The 20,523-nt window shown below is 41.9% G+C and overlaps 1 protein-coding gene across 6 annotated transcripts in view; it reads right to left on the bottom strand.

Annotated features, from left to right (window-relative positions):
• Ralgapa1 (Ral GTPase activating protein catalytic subunit alpha 1) overlaps positions 1-9,290 on the bottom strand; it is a 210,746-nt gene extending 201,456 nt beyond the window's left edge. For 4 of the 6 annotated variants that reach the window (XR_013113153.1, XM_034514151.2, XM_034514149.2 and 1 more), the window contains exon 1: positions 9,038-9,290. Coding sequence is in view for 5 of the 6 variants with exons in the window: in XM_034514151.2 (XP_034370042.1) it covers positions 9,038-9,143 (106 nt within the window). In the remaining variant the exon portion in view is untranslated. The remainder of the gene's footprint in view (positions 1-9,037) is intronic. The other 2 variants (XM_034514154.2, XM_034514156.2) reach the window with 1 other exon arrangement.
• Positions 9,291-20,523: the final 11,233 nt, after the last annotated feature.

The following is a 20,523-nucleotide window of genomic DNA, read 5'->3' as shown; positions in this document are numbered from 1 at the left end:
GCTCAAAGTAAGGCAATGGAAGTCTTGAAAGGGTCTTAAATGCAAACTGGTGTGACATCACTCAGAGGTGTAGACCCCACCCCGACAGGTTTACAGATACTTGCTATGAACTAATCAAAAGGAGGAGGAGGGGAAGGGGAAGACAGAACTAAACAGATAGGCCAAAAAGAAAACAAAAAGCAAGATAGCCAACTCAAACTTAATCATATCAACAATCACATTAAATGCAATAATCCCCAACATTTCCATTAAAAGGTAGATTAATAGGGTCATGTTTTAAAAGACTTCTCTCTAGGTATGATGATGTACTCCTGTCATCTTAGCATTCTAGAGGCTGAAGCAGGAAGAGAATTTCAAGTTTAAGGCTAGCACACAGTGAATGCTGGGTCAACCAGGGTTACATGACAATGCCCTGTCTCTAAAGCAAGCAAGCAAGTAACCAACCAACCAACCAACCAATCAGTAAAATTGGAGCTGGTGCTTGCCTAACTAGAATGCATAAAGCTTTGGTCTGATCCCCAGCACCACATAAACCAGGCATGGAATCACATGCTTATAATCCCAGAAGCCAGGAGGTGAAAGCAAGAAGATCAGAAACTCAAGATCATTCATCATCAGTCTCAACTACACAGTAAGTTTGAGGGCAGGATTCATGAGACCATATCCTGCCATGTCTTTGCACAGCATGGGTCCTGAAACTCTGACTAGGGGTGGCAAGTGAATAAAGAAATGACAGACACACAGAGAAAAGCTGGGAAATTGGTTGTCTGGGCTCCCTGAAGGAGAAGCCACAGCATCCCCAAAACTCAGAATGTTTACTGTATACAGCTGAACAGGGAGGCAGGGTTCATGGTGTACAACTGACAAGGAGACAGGCTTAGCTAGCCTCACTAGAACAGCCTGTGGAGGGGAGCAGTCATCAAACCATAAACACCCAGGGGAGAAAGCTATGATGAAGATTTTTTTTTTTTGCACACACTATCAACATCCACACATGGACCACAGAAAAGCTTTGCCATCCCTCTAAGTGTCACCCAAGGAAGAATTTGCCACCCCCATGGGTCTGAGGCACTGAGGTCCTTGACATGGCTATGCTTATATCAACAACACACATTCACTCAGAACCTCACTTGGTCCCTGTTCTGGCCAAAATAAGTAAATGAAGGGGATGGGATGAGCCAAGTAACAGAAAGCCCACTTTAAATATAAAGTCAGAGTAGATTAAAAAGATGAGAAAATTTTACCATGTAGCACAATCAGATGAAAGCAAAAAAAAAAAAAAAAAAAGGCTAATTAATGGCACAGTAGGCGGGCGCTAGGGCATGCCACAGAAGGTAAAAGTGCCTGCTACCACACCTGATAACCAGAGTTCTATCTCCAGAGCCCATGTAAAGGTGGAAAGCGAATACCAACTGCACAAACCAACCTCCACACAAGCACTGTAAAGACACACACACACATACACGAATATACTATGTATAGATACAAATTTTTTAAAAGCAATGCTTAATATAAAAGTGAAAATCAATCCTACAATTAATATCATACTACATGGTGAAAAATCAATCGCTTTCCCCCCTAAAATTGAGAACAAGGATGCATACTCATCACTTTTCTCTCCTTTCTTTTTAAAAAAAAAAAAAAAAAAAAAAAAGGCTGTTAAAAAGATATCCACTTCATAGTTAGTTCAAGAAGGCGGGGGTGGGGGTGGGGGAAGGAATAAAGCACCCACATTGGAAAGGGGAAAAAAAAAAAGAAAAGAAAACCAATGGAATTCACCCAAGGGGCAAGAGAGGTGTGAAATGGAGAGACAGCTCAGTGAATAAAAATACTGGTTGTTTTTCCAGAGGGCTGGAGTTTGACTCCCAAACCCCATATGGTGGCTTACACCCTCTGTAAATTCAGTTCTAGGAGCTCCAAAGACCTTTTCTAACCTCTCAGGCACCAGGAACACAAGTGGTACACAAACACACATGCAGGCAAACATTCATACACACAAAATAAAAATATGTTTAAAGTTAGTATTTCCCTAAACTAACTACAACCAGAAATAAATACCAAGACAACATTTAGGAGTATGTGGAGGGGAGGTGGGATTCTGTATGTTTGGGGTTTTGGTTCTGGTAGTTTTGTTTGTTTGTTTGTTGAGATGTAGTCTTATTATCTAGCCCTGGCTGGCTTGGAACTCAGAAATCTGCCTGCCTCTGACTGCTGAGTGCTAAGATTAGAGGTGTGTGCTACCATGCCTGCCTAAGATAACATTTTATAAAAGCTACAAACATAGAAAACATTAGGGGTTAACTCTGATCCAAGTTTCACAGCTCAACACTGCTGGGAAACATAAAGAAGTCCTGTGTAAGTAAACAGAGACATCCTGGCTCACGATGCAAAGTATCAAACTGTCTTCAGACTTTCCCAGACTGCTGTTCAGACTCAAAACAGTCCCAGTCAAAATCCCAAGGGGTTGCTGCTATGTTTAGAAATTGAGAAACTAACTTTCATTCTTTTAAACATTATTTCACATGTATAGATGTTTTGCCTGCATAATTCTGTGTACCATTTGTATGCCTGATGCCTTCAGAGGCCATAAAAGGGAATTAGATTCCTGGAAGCAGATTTACGGATGGTTGTCAGCAGTCACCATGTGTGTACTGAGAACTGAATCCAGGACCTCTGGAAGAACAGCCAGTGCTCTTAACCACTGAGCCATCTCTCCAGAACCTTTTGCTTTTTGGAGTGTCTCAACACTATGTTGCCCAGGCAAGGCTTGAAGTAGTTGCCTCAAATGTTCCTTTGTCTTCAGCCTCCTAAGTTGCTAGACAATGAACTAGCTGGGACAACAGGAATGTGCCACCATGATGCACTTGATTGGCTTAACAAGTTAATCTTAAATTCACATGGAAACAGAAATGGTCTGGCACTTCAAAAGCAAAAGCAGTAACAAAGAACACCCATGAAAATGAGAAAATTGGAAGAAATACTAAGTTTCAAGATTTATTTTAGTTACAATAATCAAAACATTGTGGTATTGGAACCAGCACAAATAAAACAGATCACTGAAACAAAACAGTCTAGAAATAGGCCCACATATATTTAGACAGCCAGGTTCTACCAGAAGCACAAGGGCAGGCAGTTCAATATAGTAGGACTTAAACCTAAGTCTGAAAACTGGTATCTACATAGAAAGATGGGTGGAGAAGCACTCTATAGCACACTTTTTATCACATTTACAAAGCAAAACTAATTCAGGATGAATCACGGCCCCAGATAAAACTTAAACTGGTATCACTTTTAGAAGCATAAAGGAAAATATGTAACCATGAGATAGGCAAAGATTTTAGATGACACTGTCTAAAAATTAACATAAAAGAAAAAGTTGATATACATTTTTAAATAAGGTAAAGTTTTGGTTTTGGTGGTCCTGATGGGGATGAAACCCAAGAATTTGTGCAAGGCAGGCAAACACTCTTTCCTGAGCCACATCCCCAACTCATAAATATTTAATCAAAATTAAGAATCCTAGGGGATGGAGAGCTGGCTCCTCCGTAGAGCACTGGCTATTGTCCTGACACCTTCTCCTGGCCTGTATGGGCCTAGCACATGTACACAAACACACATGCAGACAAAACACCCATAAACACAAAATAAAAATAAATGTTTAAGGGAATGGAAAGATGACCCACAATTGGCCAGAACTGGAGGTTAGAGTTCTTGGTAAGTCATTTCTTTGGTGAAAATACTTGTCTTAAGTAGCTAGGTGCCACTGGAAGTAGAGCACCTGCCTAAGCTTGAGGTCCTGGTTTTGATCCTAAGCACTGAGAAAACAAAACAAAACAAACCCTCAAAAAAAAATCTGTATACCGAGTATATAAGGAAATTTCAAAACTAAAGTAGAAAACAAAACAATTTAAAAATTCCGACGACGATGACGGCTGAGGAGATGGCCCAGCAGATAAAGCACTTGCCATACTAACCTGAGGACCAACATTCAGATCCCAAGCCCAGAGCTTGGAAGGTAAGGACAGGTGATTCCTGAAGCAAGCTGGCTTGCTCCACTAGCTGCTATCAAGAAACTCTGGATTCGATTTGGTGACCCTGCCCCAACAAATGAGATTAATCCAGATATACTCAGAACCTCAACATTCCATCCTCCATATGCTCATGTACACACACACACACACACACACACACGAGCATACTAAAAAAAGTGATGAGACTTCAAGAGAAAGTTTACCCAAAAAGTTACACACTGGAAGTAAGCACAGACTGTCAGACATGATCAACACACACACTACAGGCTGAAACAAAGGTCGCTCGCTCACACTGAGCAGTGTCAACTCATATATGGAGGAACTGGCACTCATGCTACTATCGAAATGTTAAACAATAAAAGAGAGATTGGCAGTTTCTTTTGTTGTTCTGTTGTTGAAACAAAGTCTCTCTAATTCTATAGCCCAGACTAGACTAACTCATTTATGTAGATTCAAACTTGAGGCAATCCTCCTGACTCAGCCTCCCAAGTGCTGAGATTATAGGCATTAACTATTGCACCTGGCTGGCAGTTTCTCAAATGTTAATTAATATACTATCACATGATCTAGCCGTTCCATTCCTACGTATCTAACCACTCAAAATGAAAAGCACAGCTATTCAAGCACTTTGCGGCAACTCCATTTGTAATAGTCCCAAACAACCCACATGTTAATCAACAGATAAGTGGAAAAACTGTGGTCTAGTCAAGAATAAAAACACAAACCACTGACACCAGAGGACAACAAAAATGGGTTTCAAAATAATGAGGCTAAGTAAAAGAAAATAAAAAACACCATAAATTTTCAGTTATGTGCTATGTAATCCCATGTATATAAAACTCTACAAAATGCAAACTTAGAACAGACTGGAATTTGTGCAGGGTTGGACAGGAAGCCACAATCTGAGGAAGAAGCAAAGAAGAAAGGGGAGCAGGAAGAAACTTTGGGAGGTTAAGACAACAATCATTATCTTATGTATCTGGCTATATGTTTTTGTTGCTTAGTTGTGCTGGTAGTATTAGGGTTGAACCTAGGATTCAGTTAGTATTGAGGTTGAACCCTCAAGCATGCTAGGCAAGCACTCTACCACTGAGCTACAACGCCAGCTCTTCTTATTCTGCTACTTGTGTTGTGGAAAAGATAGCTCCTGGGCCCTGTACAAACAGTGCATCCTTTATTGCTGAGCCTCATACCCAAGCCCTAGCTAGATTTATCCTGTATGGGTAAGCCTACTGTTGATTTCATGAGGAACCCCTGTTAAAATTACTGTAAAAACTTTAAATATGTACAATTTTATTGGATGACAACTATATAGTAGTAAAGCTGTTAGAATCATCTAACAATAACCCATTCTTAGCTAAATAAGCCCTTGTGTTTTTAAATCCAGATGACTAAACTTTCAACTTGCCACTTTAGGTAGAAGCAAACTAACATTTCCAGAATATATAGAATATATCCAGAGCTATTTTAGTCACTTTACATGTGCTAACCTTACTACCATCATCATTATTATATCTTAAAGCGACTAGTTATAAGACAGAAGTGGGAAGTAAAAAAGATACCATGAAACTCTACAAACCAGACAAGCCCTTTTACTTATTATTATTTTTTTGGCTTAACTTTTAGTTCCTACAAACCAAATACATGATCAATAAGCAGCCAGCAGATCTGAAATCTAAATCCATCAGAGGAGAGTTTAATCTTTTTTTGACACAGTCTCTCGCTGTGTAGCCCTGGTTGACATGGTACTCCCTATAAAGCTGCACCCCAGAGTGTCCTGACTTGTCATTCTCCTGCCTTGGCACTGACATGCACCATGACAACTAGCTAAATTCTATCAATTTAACTGGAGTCTTCACTACAGTGGAAACACACATGCCAAGAAAAAGGATACTACTGGATATTTAAGTTTTAATATAATAATTTTTAAGGAAAAGAAGACAAGACATACACACCTTTTTTTGCTTTTTTAATAATGTAAGGACTTAGACAGAAGACAGGAAGACATACAGGCTGGCTGGCTGGAGAGGCAGCTCAATGGTTAAGAACACTGGCTGCTTTCCAGAGAACCTAGAGATTCAAGTCCCAGAACCCATACGGTAGCTTACAGCTATCTGCAACTCCAGTTCTAGGGGATCAAACACCCTCTTCTAGCTTCCATGGGTACCAGAGCACATATGTAATGCACAGACATACATACAGACATGAAAAAACAAAACATATACTTTTTAAAAATAAAAAGCACTGAAGACATCTTTAAAGACTTTCAAATGTTAGACATTCCTATAGACCTCTGCCCAATGAGTAAGGACCTATACAGAAGACCACACTAAAGCAGTTGTAGATCAGTGATGCCAACAGGAGACAGATCATGGCTGGACATACTTTTTCTAAGGGAGGTGATATTTTATTATCTGCATGTACTGACTTCTCTGATAAATACCCCTAGTGAATAGAACTTTTGTTTGGTCCAATATAGTTCTGTGTTATTAGCAGACTAAGTAGTTTCTTCATTGTTTTTCCTTAAAACCCTATTTATTTCCAAAAAGGAAATGGCTCTTCCAACTACAAAATAGAATACCAGCCGGCAAGCCTCTAAGGGCTCAACTTTATCTTTCTATTTCTCCCACTCGTTTTCTTAGAAACCGTACGAATCTTACTTTACGTAACTAACCATTCAATACTGAAGCTGAAATGTTGCTTGGCAGCAAAATGCCTGCTAGAACACTTGAGTCCTCAGTTCAATTCCTAGCCCTGAGACAGAGGGAGAGAACTTAATACCAACCCTAGCATTTGGGAGTTCATTTTTTTAGTATGCATTCTGACAAGATCTCAGAACCTGCTATTCTGACAAGATCTCAGAACCTGCTATCCTGACATCTGGTGCCTGCATATTGTTGTGAGGAATTTTCCTGTTTAGCAGCATCTAGTGTACTCTATATAAAAGCAACTCCCCACAGAAAAGTGTTTGCTGACGATCACCTGCTGTTGGCACAGTGTGTCTGGCTAACCTCCGTGGCTCTACACTACGTCAGCAGGGGCTTCTTATAGGCACAGGTCTGTAACAATGTCCAACATCTGAAAGCTGGGAAAGATAAGTCATCCCTGGTGATTTCATTTTTTCAGAAGACTCCTTAAATTATAAAAGCAAAAAGTTTGTTTTTTTAAGTATTCTATTTTCAAACTGAGGAAGCCAGGTCCTACAAACTATCCAACAGGTGTGATAGTAATACATCTCATGTTTCCCAAGTTAGGAAACACACACACACACACACACACACACACACACCCCTCTATGCCAAAAAAATATAAAGAAACAAATTCTTAATCCAGCATGGCAGTTAATTTAGGAAATCTCAATATCCTGTTGTAACTCGACTTCATAGTTCTGCATTTATGCAGTCTACAGCTTGTCTCAAGTGAGAGTCAGGTTGCACCAAGTGTCCAGTTTCAAACCGCTATTATTTTGTAACACATCTACGTGCCCGGTGACTTTGTACATCTCAGCACATCTTTTCACACAAGTTTTCAATGACTTAACTCCACAATGAAAATGTTAAAAAAAAAAAAAAAAAAAAAAAAAAAAAAAATATACCATATTTAAATGGTTTACATAAGATGGATTTAATTGCTTTTTCATTATAGCACAGGAGTAAGTACTTGTGATAAAGATTAGCTGTCAGACATGTAGGAAGTCTGAAAAACAAATTAGAGACAGAAAATCTGGGCTTTGTGATTTAATCTCCATCAGCTCCATCCATGGCTTACCTTCAACTCTCTCGTTTATATTTTTAAAAATGGCAATAATATCTCTATTTCTAGATTGTCAAGCTGTATTATTCTAATTCATGTGAAACACTCTGTAGACAGTAAAACACTGCCACAAATGTTGGGTATTATTAGTGGTATTAGTCACAACACAGTGAGAACTCCATCCATGAAACAGAGGACACAACACTAAACACTTCCCAAAATAGGCAGAAATTAAAAAAACAGCTTGAGACGATAAACTTTGAATTAGAATCCTGGGATCTAACCTAAGTTATCCTATTATTCTATACATAAGCCCTGACCAACTTTGCTTTTTACTTCAAATTTCTTCATCCAAAAAACAAAAAAAAAAACAAAACAAGCAAACAAACAAACAAAACCCAAGTACAGAACCAAAAGTTCCGTAAGTACACAGTTCGGGTTTCATCAGTGCTGTCTAGGACCAAGTATCCAAAAACCCTCCCTTTAACACTTCATCCCAAATTTAGCTGCTTCGGTCTTCAGAGAAACTGAAGTTGAAGACGGCGGAGAGTAAGAAATTTTTAATGAAAACTGAATTCTGTATGGTCCTCGAGAATCTTGTTCTCTATAATTAGTTTTCTTTCTAAAGGACAGCAAATGAAGGAACAGGGTGTAGGGCGGGGTTCTTTCCACAAGCTTCGGGAACCACCCACTTCCCAAAGAGGTGTAACTGCTTCCTCCCGGCCCTCACCTGCCAAAAAACAAACAAAAACAAAACAAAACAAAACAAAACAAAACAAAAACCAAAAAAACTTGACAGACTACGGGTTACGCTGGCCGAGCCAGCACTTTGCTTTTCTTTCCACTCGGGTGGGTATGGCAGCAGTCATATGGCAAACACACCCTTTAAACACCATTACCCACAACACCAAGTGTCCCTGAAGTCTCATCAAGGACTTAAGTTTCTGGCCTGACAGTCTTTTCTTTTCTTTTCTCTTTTCTTTCTTTCTTTCTTTCTTTCTTTTTTTTTTTAAAAAGAAGAATCAGACCACGAACTCAAACGTGGGTCTCTCCGTGCTGGTGCTGACTGGTTTGTACCAACTGCCAAGCTGCCCCTTAAAGCCCTCACCGTCCGCCCTCCCGCGCGTGGGCAGAGGCGCCGCCGGCCCTCACTCCCGACCGCGCCAGGTCGCGAGGGCGAACCCCGGAGCTCGCGGGGTGACAGGCCGGGGCAGCGAGGCCACGGCGGCGCCCCGGGTCGCTGCTCTCCTCACCGATGACGATGCGCAGGTGCTTGAGGCGGGTCAGCGCGTCCTTCTTGGTGTCCAGCACCTTCTGGGTGGACTTCTTCACGTCCCCGTGCGGCTTCTTAGAGAACATCCTGCGGCCGCCGCGGCCCCTCCCGGCCGGGTCCCGACGACCCAGCGCAGGCGGTGGGCGGGGAAGAGGCTAGCCGCGGCGGCTCATGCGTTCCCCCGCCGCGCCGGCCCCGCTGCCAGGCCCGCCTCGCGCCGCCGCTGCACGGAACCTGCAGCCCCGGCTCCAATATGGCGGATACGCCCCGCGCGCTGCAGCGATGAGGAGCCGCGGAGCGGCCGCCGCCGCCGCCCAGGCCGCGGCCGGGACCTCACAGCCGCGGAGATGGAGCGCTCTGCCGCGGCGCCACTCCGCTCTCCCTGAGGCCCCCTTAAGGTTGAAGCTTCTCTAGCAGCTTCAACCCCGCGGAGGCCAAAACCGAGTCGTGTGGTGATGGAGTTTCACGACTCTGCCGTCGGTGGCGAACGGTCCCCGTGGCAACCTCCTTCTGACGTCAAGTGCTCGTGACGTCATGCTAGCGTGAGCTCATTCCTGCCTCTCTCACCTCTTGGTTTCCTGTGTGTGCAGTAATGAAGAAGGGCAAGAAAGTTAAGGAGGGTGTTGTCTACTGTTCTCCCTGTAAACAGCAGTTCCTAGAGTTTTTGTTGAAGAGGTCTTTCATCTCCACTCTTTAAATCGCCCCTAGTAACTTAAACACCAGAACAGATGTGCAAGGCCAGCTTGATACCAGCTCTGAAGCCTTGGCTGTGACATCATTTCACTTTCTAATTTGGATTTTTTTTTTTTTTTTTGTGGTTTGCAAACCATTCACTTTCTAATTTGGATTCTTCCTGTATTTTGCAAAATAGTGATTGAAAATGTACTGTAGAGATGCGTAGGAGTGTTACATCCTTTCCCGTTAAATTAACATGCGCATGGATAGAGCTGCAGTTTGCTGGTGATCTCCAGCACCAAAAGACAGACAGACATAAATAAAGTATCTTGTACAAGTAAATGCGTCCTACCATGTATCAGAGAGAAAAATTAAGAAATCTGAATGATTTTTGAAGGCAGGCTGTCTTAGGATGTGAAGTACTCACATAAATACAAAGAAAACTGTGTAAGATCCAAGTAAAACAGTTACCTAAGTGTGGTAGTGCCCTCCTGTCGTACCAGGATTTGGAAGGACATAATTCAAGGTCAAGGTCAGCTACATTATTAAAACCATGTCTCAAACACAAAACAAAACATAGGGGAAATGATAAACACAAAGTAATAATCCCAGAACTATACACTCTGGGATTTTTGTCATTGCTTATCCCTAGTGCTCACTCCTCTGCTGATCTGCCTTCATATCTGTTAGATCTTTTTGTTTGTGTTTTTTTCTTTAGAGACTTTAAATGATTTATGTTATTTATTTGTTTGGTTGGTTGGTTTTGGTTTTCCAAGACAGGGTTTCTCTGTGTAGCCCTGACTGCCCTGGAAGTCACTCTGTAGACTAAGCTGGCCTCGAACTCCCAGAGATCCACCTGCCTCTGTCTCCAGAATGCTGAGATTAAAGCATGTACCACCACTGTCCAGCATATTCATTTGCTTGTTTGTTTTGGTGTTTTGCCTACATGTTTGTCTATGAGATGGTATCAGATCCCCTGGAAATGGAGTTACAAACAGCTGTGAATTGCCATGTGGGTGCTGGGGATTGAACCTAGGTCCTCTAAACCACTGAACTGATTTATTTTTATTTTAAATCTGTGTGTGTGTTTGCTTGTGTGTGTCCATGTGCATGCAGTGCACATGCATCTACACAGACATTAGTGTAGGTGTCCTTTGAGGCTGTACTTACAGGCTGTTGTGAGCCATGCAACCTTGGTACTACAAATCAAACTTGGGTTCTCTTCGAGAGCATAAGCTCCCCTAACCACTGAGCCATCTCTCCAGCTCTCTTCTTTTAGAGTTTTACATCAAATCTACAGAATACATAAAATGTACATTAAAAACAGTGATGTGTTGTTTTATCAGTAACAATTTGTCTTCAAATAGTAATTCACCAGTGAGTATAACAGTAGGAATTCCCATGGTCTACTAAGAGTGGCAGCAATTAGTAGGAGGCTTCTGAAAATAACAAGATACTTTAAAATGTTTATGTAATCTTGTGGAGGTTTGAATAGGTATGGTCCCCATAGATTCATGTGTTTGAATGCTTGGCCCATAGGGAGGGGCTTTATTAGGAGATGTGGCCTTGTTAAAGTGGGTGTGGCCTTGTTGAAGTGGGTGTGGCCTTGTTAAAGTAGGTGTGGCCTTGCTGGAGGACTTGTGTTGCTATGGGGGTGGGCTTTGAGGTCTCTTATGCTCAAGCTCTGCCTAGTGTGGAATCCAGTCTCCTCCTGGCTGCCTTTGGATCAAGATGTAGAACTCGAAGCTCCTCCAACACCATGCCTGCTTGCTACCAACACTTCCCACCATGACGATAATGGACTTAACCTCTGAAATTCTAAGCCAGCCCCAATCAAATGTTTGGCTTTATAAGAATTGCTTCAGTCATGGTGTCTCTTCACAGCAATGGAACCCTAAGACAAATCTGACTCAAAATTTCCACTTTTAGAACTCTTTTTAAAAAGAGTGTCAGGAAAAAAGTTTTTGTAAAATATGAAGGCGTTGTTTTTAACTGTATAAACTGATGACATGACCACTCCATGGTATAATCATACCACTGCAGATATGAGAGAATAGCCAGAGGCATCTGGCATTGTCCAGAGCAGAGAAAGAAAGTAATTAACCACACATGGATGGCAGACTGGACCTGGCTAGGAGAGAAGCAGGAGCAGAACAGAGAGAGGTGGGAAGGAGCACAGAGAAAGAAAGAGAGAGTGGGGAAGTGCTGAGGTCCAGAGTGATGTGAAGAAATAGCAGGGTTATGAGGAGAATGAGTAGCTGGAGGACAGAAGCCTGTGAGCTAGAGGCAGCTTAAGGTAGAGGAGAAGTTGTGAAGAGCCAGGATGCCAGCATGGACTTTGAGATGTGTACTGAGTACTTGTGCTGCTGAGAGGGCCTGGAGCACAGCATGGACTTTGGTGTGCTAATAGGCACCAAAGACAACTATTTGTTCCTTCTGCCTTTTGGAATTTGAGGGAATATGAGTTTCCTTTGGATCTGGTAATAACACTGAAAAACTCTACCATGGCCAGGCTGTGTTGGCACATGCCTTTAATCCCATCACTCGGGGCAGAGGCAGATACCTCTTGTGTTTGAGGCCAGCCTGGTCTACAGAATGAGTTCCAGGACAGCCAGGGCTGCACTGAGAATCTTTATTGTGCGAAACCAAAGTAAATGAATACAAATAAATAAATAAGCAAGAAAGAAAGAAAAAAAAAGAAAGAAAGGCAAGTGGGTTACATGTTATATGTGACGACTTGACAAAAGCTAGATCATCCGGGAGAAGAGAAACTCAACTGAGAAATGTTCTGTCTTCAGGTGTAGGGTGACAAAGCACCCTGGCCAAAAGCAGCTGGTCTGGAAGAAGTCAGGGTCTGTTTTGCTTTCATTTCCACATCACTGTTCATAAAAGGAATCAAGGGAAGGAAGCTGATGGCAGGAGCTGATGCAGAAGCTATGATGGCGTGCTGCTCACTCCTGCTTAGCCTGCTTTGGTATAGCTCCCAGGACAGCCAGCCCAGGGACGGTAGCTGGATGGTAGAGAAGATTACATCACTCACTGATTAAGAAAATGCCATGCAAGCTTACCTGCAGCCTCATCAGAGCAGTGGTTCACAACCTGTGGGTCCAGACCCCTCTTGAGGGGGGCGTTGAATGACCCTTGAACGGGGGTCACCATCGGAGAACAGACATTTGCATTATGATTCATAACAGACAGTAGAAAAATTACAGTTATGAAGTAGCAACAAAAATAATGTTATGGTTGGAGGTCACTACAACATGAGGAACTGTGTTAAAGGGTTTTAGCATTAGGGTTGAGAACAACTGTTGTAGAGGCAGTTTTTGAGGTTACCTCCTCTCAGATGGTTTCTAGCTTATGTCAGGACATGAACACTATCCACTACTGGAACGGAGGCCCTTCCTAAAGCTTACTGGGGTTGCCTAGACTGGCCTCAGTGGGAGAGGATGTGCCTAAACTGGCAGAGACTTGATGTACCAGGGTAGCAGGATACTGAGGGGGGCCTCATCCTCTCAGAGGAGAAGGGGGTGGGGCAGCAAGAGGGGCAGGAGGGAAGGTAGCATTTGGGATGTAAATGAATAATTATTACACCCCCCAAAAAAATTCTTCCCCAGAAGCCTGCATAACACCTTCCAGCACTATGAGACCTAGGCCAGAGTAGGAGTGAGGATGGCTTCCAGACCAGTGCTAGCTGGGATCTGCATCAAATACATGTGGCTGTCTTTAGCAACAGGGTCTTCCATCTACACCTGATGAGGAACCAACAGCAGCGGCAATTGCCTATATAGCTTTAAGGGTCTTGCTTTTGAGGCAAGGTTTCACTATGTAGCCCAGGCTAGCCTTGAACTATCAGTCCCCCTGCCTCAGGCTTCTCAGTGCCGTAATTATAGATACAAAACATCACACACAGCTATGAAGACTTGTTTATTTTACACGTATTTCTGTGTGTATGCATACGTGCATGTGCATTTATATGAACATGCGTGAAGGCCGGAGTACAATATATGGGAGTCAGTTCTCTCCTTCCGCCACGTGGATTCCAGGGATTAAATTCAGTTCGTCAGGCTTGACTCACTGATTAGCTTACCTTCTGAGCCATCTTGTTGACCCCCTAAGACGTTTCCTGGCATGGAAGATACTTGGCAATGTTAGACGGAAAATAACGGCTATGTGGTTCAGTCTCTAGCCACCCCCCCCCCCAAAAAAAAAGTGGATACAAAAAGGAAATATGTACATTATCAATTTTGAGAGAAATTATATTTGTAAAATAATTAGAAAAAAAAGGATGGAAAAACTACTCCCAATAGTGGTTGTACTTACAAAGTAGAATTTCCTTAGTTTATTTTTCTTTTTTACAAAAAGCATATGTTTCTTTTACAAAAAAAATTTTTTTAATTATCAAAAGCTAGTGCTAGTCTTTTGTGTGTATTTCTCTGTCTGTGTTCACATGCTACAAAGACAGAAGGCTGACTGTTGAGTGCCGTCCTCAATTAATTCCTTCCTTCCTTCTTTCCTTCCTTCCTTTCCTCCTTCCTTCCTTCATTCATCTTCAGGCAGGGTCTAATTGCTAGCCCTGGCTGGCCTTGAACTCCCAGAGTTATGCCTGACTCTACCTCCCACCTGTTGGGATTAAAAGGCACTCACCACCAGGCCTGGCCTCTGCATTTTTTTGTATTTACTCTTATCGGTGTTAATTATATGAATGTATGTGTATCTATATGCTGGTGTGTGCACATGAGTGCAGGTGCCCTCTAAGGCCACAGCTTGGCAAATAAAGGCTGAATTTTATCATTGGGAACAAAGACCTGTTCTTATAATACGTAAGCTGTGATGCTCATACAAAAGCTAGATTCTTACCTTGTGATTAAAGTGTGTGAAAGAAACAAACAAACCAAAACTCTTGGTCTTCTAACACTAAGTTACATGCTCAGCCTCGTTTGTTTTTTTTTTTTTTTTTTTTTTTTTTTTTTTGGTTTTTTTTGGTTTTGTTTTTGTTTTTTTCGAGACAGGGTTTCTCTGTGTAGCCCTGGCTGTCCTGGAACTCACTCTGTAGACCAGGCTGGCCTCGAACTCAGAAATCCGCCTGCCTCTGCCTCCCAAGTGCTGGGACTAAAGGCGTGCGCCACCACCGCCCGGCCAGCCTTGTATTTTTAATGTCTTATTTTCATCTGTGTCACTTGTGAGATCACTTCTATGCTGACTAAGATTAGGTGTAGTATCAACTGTGGAAATTCAATTACTTTTAAAGTCTTAAAATATCAGAATATGACATTTAGTTAAAGTAAGAATGAAGTTCAGAGAATAGGGGAAAAAGACAATAAGGAGTCTTTATCTTTTAAACAGTAATATGTAAATTGTATTGTTCACCTGGGATGGCATAATGGTAAACTTTTTTTTTTTTGAGACGGAATATTCTGTAACCCAGACCAACTTCAAATGTATATGTAGCCAAGGATGACCTTGAACTTCTGACCTTCCTGCTCCCACCTCCCAAGTCCTAGAATTCTGAGCACTCACAACCACACTGGTTTCTGTACTGCTGGGATTGAACCCAGCTCCTCAAGTATGTTATAAGCAAACCCTCTACCAACTGACCTACATATGTCCCCAGACCCTCTGAAAATCTTTTCTAAACAAAAGTATTTAGTTAGGAAAGTACTACTGTTGGACTTACCCCCAAATTCTTTTATGTCCAAATAGAAGTCATCTAGATACTTACCACACTATATGATCCTTTGCTTAAAGTGTGTGAGTAAAAAAAACCCTGGCCCCAGGTCTCTACGCAATCAGAAAGGGAGACTATCTTGATAACTTCGGTTAATAATTGTGACCATCGCACTAAAAGTCCAAAAGTGGCAGTTTTGTAAAGACCAGTTGCAATAGGGAATATAAAAGCTCGTGGGCGAACATTCTCTGCGCTCTCCAAATGAAATCCTTTAAAAACCCTTAAATATATCTTCTCTGTATGCAGAACTCTGTAACACTATCTTGCTCATCATGTTCGTTAAGGTTTTCTGAATTCCTAGTTTACACAGGGAATTGTTGTGCCTTTAGTTCTTTGTCTAAGGTAGGGACTGAACCTAATAACCTTGCACATGGGAGCCATGCTATCTATCCATGGCCCTTCTGTTGAGCTATGCCCCCAGCCCCTCGAAGACTGAGTTTTATCATTGGAAACAAAGACTTGTTCTTATAATATGTTAGAAAACTCCCCTCTGTTTTCAGAGCTGTTTAATTCCTCTTTTCACTCCTCCCTCGAAGGCCTTTAAAACAGAAGCAGTGCCTATTTATGTTCAGGTCATCTCCGGAAATTCTCACGTCTGTTATGTAAATGATATGCTAATGAATATGGAAAGAAATTGGGGGGGGCAAGATCTTTATCTAGCTCAGGCTGGCCTAGAATTCACTATATAACCTAGGATGGCCCTCAACTCTAGGTAATCCTCCTGGGTGTATTTGTGTGTGGAATAGATGCGTGTGTGTGTGTGTGTGCAGATGCCCATCTGTGCGTGTGTGGAGGCCAGAGATGGAGTTGAGTGTCTGTCTCTATTGCTCTCTGCCTTATTATTATTTTAGGCAGGGTCTCTAACTAAATCTGGAATTCACCAATTGGCTAGACTGGCTGGACATCTAGCCACCAGGATCCTCCTTGCTCAGCTCCCCAGCTTTGGGATTACAGGGGTACACTGCTATGTTCAGCTCTTTTTTTTATGGGTGCTGGGGATTTGAACTCAGGTCCTCATGCTTGCATAACATGCACTTTACCCATTAAACCATGTATGTATGTACTCGATCCCTTCCCAGAGAAGAAAGTTTTAAACAAAAATAGTAAGTTATGTTAGGATATTTTAATATATTTTTTCACCACTTCCATTTTAAAAATATATTCAATGTGGCGCTTGTTATAGCAGCACATGGGAGTCTGAGGCTGGTAGATCATAAATTTGAGGCCAGCCTGGGTTACATAGTAAAATCCAAGTTAGCCTGACACAAAAATTAGTCTTATCTGGTTCTTAATGTAATTCTCTGAAGCTCTGTCTTACAGTTGGTATGACAAAATCTCCATACTCGTCATTAGACACAAGCTCTATTAGTTTTTCTTAGCTGGACCAGGGATGACCAATTTGGAGATTGTGTGACTGATGTCTCAGCTCCACCACGTGGCAGGTTTGGGAATTGTGATTGTGTGACTGATGTCTCAGCTCCACCACGTGGCAGGATTGGGAATTGTGATTGTGTGACTGATGTCTCAGCTCCACCACGTGGCAGGTTTGGAAATTGCTTGCTTTCCCATCAGACACAGGACCTGCTTGCTGAGTGCTGGGATACAGGTGTGCACCACCACATCCAGCTCTTCCTAAAACTCTCCCTTTCCTTTGGTTTTGTGTGCTTGTCTTTGGAACCTCTACAGTGCCTTCTGTAGCTGTTCTATCGATTTTCATTCCCACCAGCATGGCAGAAGAGTTCCCCAGTTCTTCACTGACATTAGTTGTTTGTTTTCTTGATGATAGCCATTCTGGCTGGGATGAGGTCAACTTTCAGTGTAGTTTTGATTTGTGTTTCCTTGATGGTTAAGGAAGTTGAACAGATTTTTTTTATTGGCAAGAAAATAAAAGTTTTAATGTTTCCGTCCTTCCCCCCTTCCCATGACAGTCTCTGTGTTAACCCTGATCTGAGAGATTCATGTAACAATGTTCATTCAGACAACTAACTTTTATCTTTTGAGGATTATAAAAGTTATATTTATTCATGATGTTCCATTCATTGGGTTCCCTTAGGGAAATGGGGAATTGCTTATGTACCAAATTTACATAATTTTTTATTAAAGTGATTGGTACAATTTGGGGATTCCCTCTTCAAAGTCTTCAGTTTGTCAAGTCTGTGTCATAGAAAGTAAAAACTGGAATTATAATTATGCTAGTATAAGACTTAGAATAGACTTTAAAAATATAATAAAATGCAGTTTTCATTTACTCTAAAAACTCAAAAATACTACAAAATGAGAGGGTATATATTCTAGCATCATTGTATCAGTTTGACAGATTCATACCTCATATTGGCAGGGGCTTTCAAATGTGGGGATGGGGGGAGGAATAAAGAAAAGAGAACACAAAAAACTTGTCTTAATTCTGATGCTATGGCTGCTCTAGGTCATTTGTCAAAATGGTTACCAAACACTTTGAACAATAATATTCCCCTTAACAAAATAAGATTTTTTCTAATAGTAAAAGCAATCTAAATACCTGTTAAGAGGTGCATGATTGCTGGGCAGTGGTGGCACATGCCTTTAATCCCAGCACTTGGGAGGCAGAGGCAGGTGGATTTCTGAGTTCTAGGCCAGCCTGGTCTACAGAGTGAGTTTCAGGACAGCCAGGGCTACACAGAGAAACCCTGTCTCAAAAACAAAAACAGGAGGCTGGACAGATGGCTCAGTGGTTAAGAGCACTGACTGTTCTTCCAGAGGTCCTGAGTTCAATATCCAGCAACGACATGATGGCTCACAACCATCTGTAATAGGATCTGATGCCCTCTTCTGGTGTGTCTGAAGAGACTGACAGTATATTCACATACATAAAATAAATAAATCTTTAAAAACAAAAACACACAAAAAACAAATAAAAAACCAAACAGCTTATAATGTATATAAATACCTCAAATATATATGATATATATTATACTTATATTCTGTACATATATTTATATAAATAGTTAAAGGACATTGTAACTGGAGCCCAGTGGCTGGCTCTTTCATCTCAGCACTCAGGGTGGAGGAAATAATGGCAGGCGATCTCTGTGAGTGTAAGGCCAGCCTGATCTGCATCGTGAGTTCCATCCAGCCAGAGTTGTATAGTGAGATGCACAAAATAAATAAATAAATAAATATCAACAACAACAACCATAAAAATGACCACTGTAGGTTCTGGAGGGAAACCACAGGAAGGGCAAAATCAGGGATAAACTTGAACACATAATTAAAAGTAAAATCTTAAAAAATATGAAAAATGGGCTGACAACACGGCTCAGCAGTTAAGAGTACTGACTGCTCTTCCAGAGGTTCTGAGTTCAATTCCCAGCAACCACATGGTGGCTCACAACCATCTGTAATGAGATTGGATGCCCTCTTCTGGTGTGTCTGAAGACAGCTACAGTGTACTCACATACATAAATAAATCTTAAAAATATGAAAAACTTAAAACTTTTTTTGGGTAGTGTGCATGATATTGTCTTAGGTTTTCTACGGCTGCAACAAAAGACCATGGCCGAAAAGCAAGTGGAGGAGGAAGGGGTTTATTTGGCTTACACTTCTATATGGATGTGAAGGAAGTCAGGATAGGAACTCAAACAGGGCAGGAACCTGGAGGCAGGAGCTGGTACAGAGGCCATGGAGGGTGCAGCTTACTGGCTTGCTTCCCATGGCTTGCTCAGCCTGCTTTCTTATAGAATCCAGGACCACCGGCCCAGGGATGAAACCACCCACAATGGGCTGGGTCCTCCCCCATTGATAACTAATTAAGAAAATGCCCTACAACTGGATCTTACGGAGGCATTTTCTCAGTTAAGGTTCTCTCCTTTCAGATACCTTTAGTTTGTGTGTCAGCTTGACATAAGACCAGCCAGCACGGGTATGTGTGTTCACATGTGTCTGAAGGCACATATGGAGACTAGAGGTTGATGCTGACTGTTCTTCTCTATTGCTCTCTTCTGTAGACACTGAGGTAGGGTCTCTCTCTCTCTCTCTCTCTCTCTCTGTCTCTCTCTCTCCCTCTCTCTCTCTCTCTTGAACCCAGGACTCACTGGTTCAGCTGGTGTAGATAGCCCAGAATTCCCTGTCTCTGTTTCCTTAGCAGTGTGATCCCATGCAGGCCGCTGTGCTGGCCTGGTCTTTTCTTGGATTCTGGCATGATGTCTCCAGTCCTCATACTTTTGCAGCAAGCGCTTTACCCACTGAGCTGTCTTTCCAGTCTATGACAAGAATCAGAGACTTTGAAAGGAATTTAAACTTAAGATCATAAAAACTTCTTATTTTATAACTGACCAGAGATTCTATGTTTTGCCGAGTTTACCACTGGATTATTAGGAGAAGCGTGGCTTGAATCCATGCCTCTTGCTATCTCCCTTCCTTATGTCTGAGGCTGGTCTTGAATTTGTGACAAATCTCTAGCTGCAGCCTCTGGAGTTGCTACGATTACAGGTATAAGCCACCACGCCTGGCTCCTTCTGCTTACCATTGGACAACAAAAGCAGAAAGTGCCCATTGAGGACCACTGTATAGCAAGAGAGTGCATGCACGCTTTGATGCCACACTACTTGTGTTCAAATCTGAGACCTGTTATTTATTACCTGTATGACCTTGGTGAGGTAGTTTAACTGCTCTGTGCCTCAGTTTCCTCCTGTGTAAAATTAACTTTCAGATTTGTGGTAGAGATCAAATGAACTGATTTACTTAAAGTACCTAACAGTACAAGGCCTAAGTAGAGACCAGAAATCTCAGTACTAGTTACCACACACTCTCTGGTTACTGATATAACAAAGATTAACTGGAGCCAAGGACTTTTGACCACAACTGTTTTTATTTGATCTGCGTTTAAGAAGCAGAACCCGAGACCAGGAGTGTATGCCAGTATCCCAGCTCTCAGGAAGGCGAGGCCATGTTATGAACTCAAGGCCAGCAAGACTGTGTCTCAAAAATCATGCTCATAACAACAACAACAACAAAAAAACTTCGTCTAAGGCAGTGTCTGTATCTTGACATTCTATACAGAAGTCCGGATTTTAGTTTCTCTTGCAAAT

This window comes from Arvicanthis niloticus, chromosome 11 (assembly GCF_011762505.2).
Source record: "Arvicanthis niloticus isolate mArvNil1 chromosome 11, mArvNil1.pat.X, whole genome shotgun sequence".
NCBI classification, from domain to species: Eukaryota; Metazoa; Chordata; class Mammalia; order Rodentia; family Muridae; genus Arvicanthis; species Arvicanthis niloticus.
The sequence above is the reverse complement of the archived record's forward strand: the minus strand, read 5'-3'. Positions and strand labels throughout refer to the sequence as shown.